General features: G+C 39.9%; 1 protein-coding gene across 1 annotated transcript; it reads right to left on the bottom strand.

Annotated features, from left to right (window-relative positions):
* Positions 1–3,881: 3,881 nt before the first annotated feature.
* Positions 3,882–4,902, bottom strand: LOC100957764 (olfactory receptor 10J5). Its single transcript, XM_003795209.2, has one exon. The coding sequence runs from the start codon at positions 4,879–4,881 to the stop codon at positions 3,952–3,954; it is 930 nt and encodes a 309-aa protein (XP_003795257.1). The 5' UTR covers positions 4,882–4,902; the 3' UTR covers positions 3,882–3,951.

The raw sequence follows: 4,902 nt of genomic DNA, 5'->3' as shown, positions 1-4,902 counted from the left end.
AGTCTATCAATACTGATTGAAATGATGCTTTGGCATCTAAAAACCAAAATTAATTAATCAGAAGACTTTATTTCCTGATCAGAATTCATAAAGTGTGTGTGTGTGTGTGTGTGTGTGTGTGTCTGTGTGCACATTTAGACATAGGGATGAGAGAATAAAAAGCATGGCATTTAGGATTAACCAATTTATAATTGAAGCTCACTTCAGTTTTAGTCCTATATCCAGTGATGTACATAACCTTAGGAAAGTTATTTAAACTATACACTCACAGTGGACTTATTGGAAAAATGGGAGACTAATACCTTACAGGAGTGCTATGAGAATCAAATGAGGTCATGGACATGAAAGACCTTTGTGAACTGTGAAGAGCTATATGTTAACAAATACTGGGTATGTGTATTAAATGAAATCATGCAAATAAGGCACTTTTTATTACAACCATCATAACATCTAAAACTTTTTTTATGTTAGCACACAACACCCATAAAAACATCCAGGTGCATGTATGTATACACATGTTCCTACACACACACACTGATACCTGGTATACATATCTCAACAGCAACAGCAAAACTGACTTTCATTCTTTCACCCTTTAAATATGTCTTTTTAAAAGTTAAGCTCAGTGTACTTAACCATATACTACCTGTTTGTCTTTGCCTTACTTTTATCTTTCCTGCCCACTTTCCTCCTCTCTCTTCTTCCAGAAGCACTTGCATCCATTAACAAAATGTTTTATTCTACTAATTGTTGAGAGGACTGCAGCTATTTGCTCCTATAATTCAGCATGAATTATAATCACAGAACGTGAAAGGATGTAGAAAGCTTCAAAATTAAGACTGTAAAAAATCATATTTCAGAAGTTTTAGGATCTATAATAGTCTTTTCATAATTTTTTCTAAAAGATAAATTTTGAAATATCTTAAAACTCTTGATTTCGTATGTCAAGCTACCAAGCAATCATTTTTAAGTTTGTCAGAGTTATTGTCCCAGTTATGGCTAAAACATATTAACCCGGTGTTAATCCAGTTTCTTTTAGAGTCTAGTTTTAAGTCACTAATTAATGTAATTATAAAATAAATAGTCAACTGAGTTTATGTAGCAAGTAAGAATTGCTTCTAGGGAATCCTGCAATGGAAGAAAATAATTTCAAATATGCTCCTAGGATTGTCACCCCTACTCTGTTATTTTCTGTTAGTTGACCTTAGGTGAGGGACATCTGTAAGGTAGGCAGAGGGAATATAAGATGTATCTGTCAAAAATTATACCTGGAAATCTTTCAACAAAACTTCATAGTTAACAGGTGTTCACACATTCAGTCATCCAAAGGTATAATAACCGTGTGGTTTTAACCAGGCTAACATTCAGCAAGGCCGTGGGCAGATGGAAGTGAATAGAACACCTGCCCACCTAACACTACGGGCGTTTTCAGCACTGTGTGTCTCTGCTCAGGCTCTTCGCTTTCCTTTACCACCCTCTCAGACATCAATTGACCCAATGCCACAGAAAGTTAATTAAATATCATCTCTCTTTGAATGCTTTTCTGACCTTCTAAATAGATTTGACCGGTTCCTTTTTTTTGAATATCACTCCTGACCCCAACCTGCAATCTTGTACATGTGCTTATAGTAAGGTTTTGTAATTCTTGGTATTTTGTCTGCCTTCCCAATTGGGCTATGAATAATGTGAAACAGAGTCCCTGCATTACTCATTACTGCAACCTCAGAGATAGATAATTGTTTCACATAGTACTTGAAAAACATACATCGATTGAATAAATGATACTGTAGGCAGTTCTCTGATGAAAGAAGGAGCTAAACAAAAAAAGTACCAAAAGAATGGAGGTATTTGCAATGTATAAGAGAAGAAAGATAACAGAGCGTGGACAAAGGGACATATTGGGGAACAATCATGATGATGATGATAACAGAAACAATGGTAATAGTGAAAATAGTCTCCGCATCAGCCAGCAACATAAGTATTAAGAATAGATTGTGGAAAGCAGCATGAAAATGACTCACTGCTCCTGACTCATCATACTGGAAGGATCTGTGACCATACAGACCTACTCGCTTTTATATTATTGCACTTTTCTTGTAGAAGTTGCTTCTACAAGTGGATTGAAAGATGTGCAAAGTGTGTAAAACAACTAACATTAGAAGGGTATCCACTCATCCGTGAGGTGTTGGAAGGAGGGACAGGAATGGTATGGTACACACTTAGGGAATGTCAGGGGAGATATGGGAGAAGGCAGGGGAATTCTCAGTAAAAAACAGATCAGATTTGCCCTCTGACATCCATCCACCACCGACTATCCTTCAACCTCCCAGGTGAGAACCACCCACCGTCCAGATTCTCCAACTGAGTGAAAAAGTGATAGTGCCCATATAGGCAAAAAAAGACAAAGTCAAAGAACGCTGCTCTACGAGAGTCTAAAGAAATTGTAGAAGTAACAGTCTATAAAGGAGGGAAGTTGGATCTGGTTTCATATTTCTGCTTGGATTTGAGGGAAGAAATACTTACACCAGAGTGAATTCTTCAAGAATATGATGACAAAAAAGCACGTTCATGCTTATGTTCAAAATTTAGTGAATAATTTCAAAAAACTTGTATAAAAAACCTCCCTGACATCCAATGGGCCTCACACTGAAACATGGTTTAGAAGGATAAGAGGTGCTGGTCATTGGGGAGACACCACTACCCACTATGATATCACCCAAGGGCAACAGCTTCCCCCAAGAGAACCCTGCAGGGGACCCTCACTTCCACTCGTGAGCTCCTCACACAGGGGTCTGTAGAACAGAGAGAAAAGTATAGGTCATCTAGAAAATGCTCAGCCCTATTTCTGTGGTTTGGAATAGAGAAATAGAACTGGAAAGTGAGGGTTAGGAACTGACTTGGGGGATGCCATGAGTGTGTGAAAACAAATGTGAGAAAGTATCTTCCAGCTGTCTCAGAGTAGAAAGAAACTCTGATGGGAAGATCCAGAAATAAAATATTCCCAAAACTTTCTCCATCAGGGATGTCAAACAGCTTGGCATGGTTATGCTTATTCTGATACAAAGAAGTAACTGAAGAAGTATGATGTTCGCACTGTTTACTGAGGGATTGGAAGTAAATGGCATTTACCTCGGTCCCTGGCCTTAGGATAACTTAGCCCAACAATCTCATTGCCATTGCAGCTACTGCATAGAAATCAAAAGTTAAAATTTCCATAGGTTGAAAAGAGAAGCGTCCATATAACAAAAACAACAACAAGCACATCCGGATAAAAATGTAGTTACAGAGAAAAATCACTAGTACATCTTCTCCCTGCTTAGCCTCCAGGGAACAGCAGAGATTTTTGCCTTGATTGCAAGAAGGAAGGAATACACAGAGAAATGAATTCTATTTAAGGAGCTAATTTGGCCTAGTAATAAAAGAAGAAGCCCTTTTTTGCAAAGCTATTCATTTTTCTCTCAGCAAGTATTAAGGAAACCTCTCTAAAATGACTATTGCAGGGCACATGATTTAGCTCCTGAGAATAAAAGCTTTCCCTTTCGTGCAAGAAGAGAGAAGTGAAAACTGCTGCTCATTTTCCTCATGCCCCTGCCACCGAAGTTCCCTCTGCCTCGTCTTCATATCTCCTCGCAGACTTGCTCAAGAATTTGTCCGTTACAGAGTTCAGATAAAATGGGCCCCACAAAAGATTCAAAACCAAAATCTTTAAGCACAGAAACAAGTATGTCTTAATCCTACTTGGAATGAATGATTCTGGTATCTGATTAGAAAATTCACCACAGCAGAAACCCTGCTTCCTGCCATCCTTAGAATGAAAAGGGGAAAGCATTTCTAACGCCTGACAGATTCTCAACAAACGTCGTATTTGGTGAATATGCGTATTGTGCCGTGTTCATGAACAGACACGTAGTACACTGGGTTAAAGGTCTTCTGACAAAACGATTCAATCTGTTAAGAAACATTTCTGCCCACAGCTCTGCTCAGGGCATCCTTGACCTCCTTGTTCCTCAGACTGTACACAACAGGGTTCAGCAGGGGAGTGACGATGGTGTAGGTCACAGAGAGAAGGAGGTCTTTTTCTATTGAACTTTCTGACTTGGGCTTGAGGTAGGCAATGGAGGCACAGCCATAGTGGACAGTGACCACAGTGAGGTGGGAAGTGCAGGTGGCAAAGGTCTTCTTCCGGCCCTCAGCTGAGGCAATTTTAAAGATGGAGGAGATAATGAGGACATAGGAGATGATTATCAGACCTATGGGCACAAAAATCACAAACGAACTTACACCATAATTGATTATCTCATTGATGGTGGTATCAATGCAAGAAAGTTTCATGACTGGGTAAATGTCACAGAAGAAGTGGTCCACCACTGTGCCACAGAAAGGCAAATTGAACATGGCTGTCACATGGAGAACGGCCATAGCCAGACCAGTGCCAAAGGACCCGCATACCAACCTGGCACACATTCCTTTGCTCATGATGACCGTGTATCTCAGGGGGTTGCAGATGGCCACATAGCGGTCATAACCCATTGCTGTGAGCAGGAAGCAATTATTAGTGGCCAACGTGACAAAAAAGAACATTTGAGTTGCACAGCCTGCCAAAGAGATGGGCTGGTTATGAAAAAGGAGATTGGAAAGCATCCGTGGGACAATGACCAGGGTGTACACCGTCTCTGAACTAGCCAGCATGCTCAGGAAGAAATACATGGGTGTGTGGAGGTGATGGTCAATGCGGATGATGGTCACAATGATGACGTTACCAGCCAGAGTGAAAAGGTAGACAGTTAGAAAAACCACAAAGAGGGTTATCTGGTGTTTTCCGAAGCTAGAGAATCCCAAGAAGATGAATTCTTTCACTTCTGTGAAGTTCTGTCTCTGCATTCTGTTATCAGTGTCTGAAAG

Source organism: Otolemur garnettii, unplaced genomic scaffold, assembly GCF_000181295.1.
Source record: "Otolemur garnettii isolate 467f Iridium unplaced genomic scaffold, OtoGar3 scaffold00091, whole genome shotgun sequence".
Classification (NCBI taxonomy): domain Eukaryota; kingdom Metazoa; phylum Chordata; class Mammalia; order Primates; family Galagidae; genus Otolemur; species Otolemur garnettii.
This window is presented reverse-complemented; position numbering and strand designations above follow the sequence as displayed.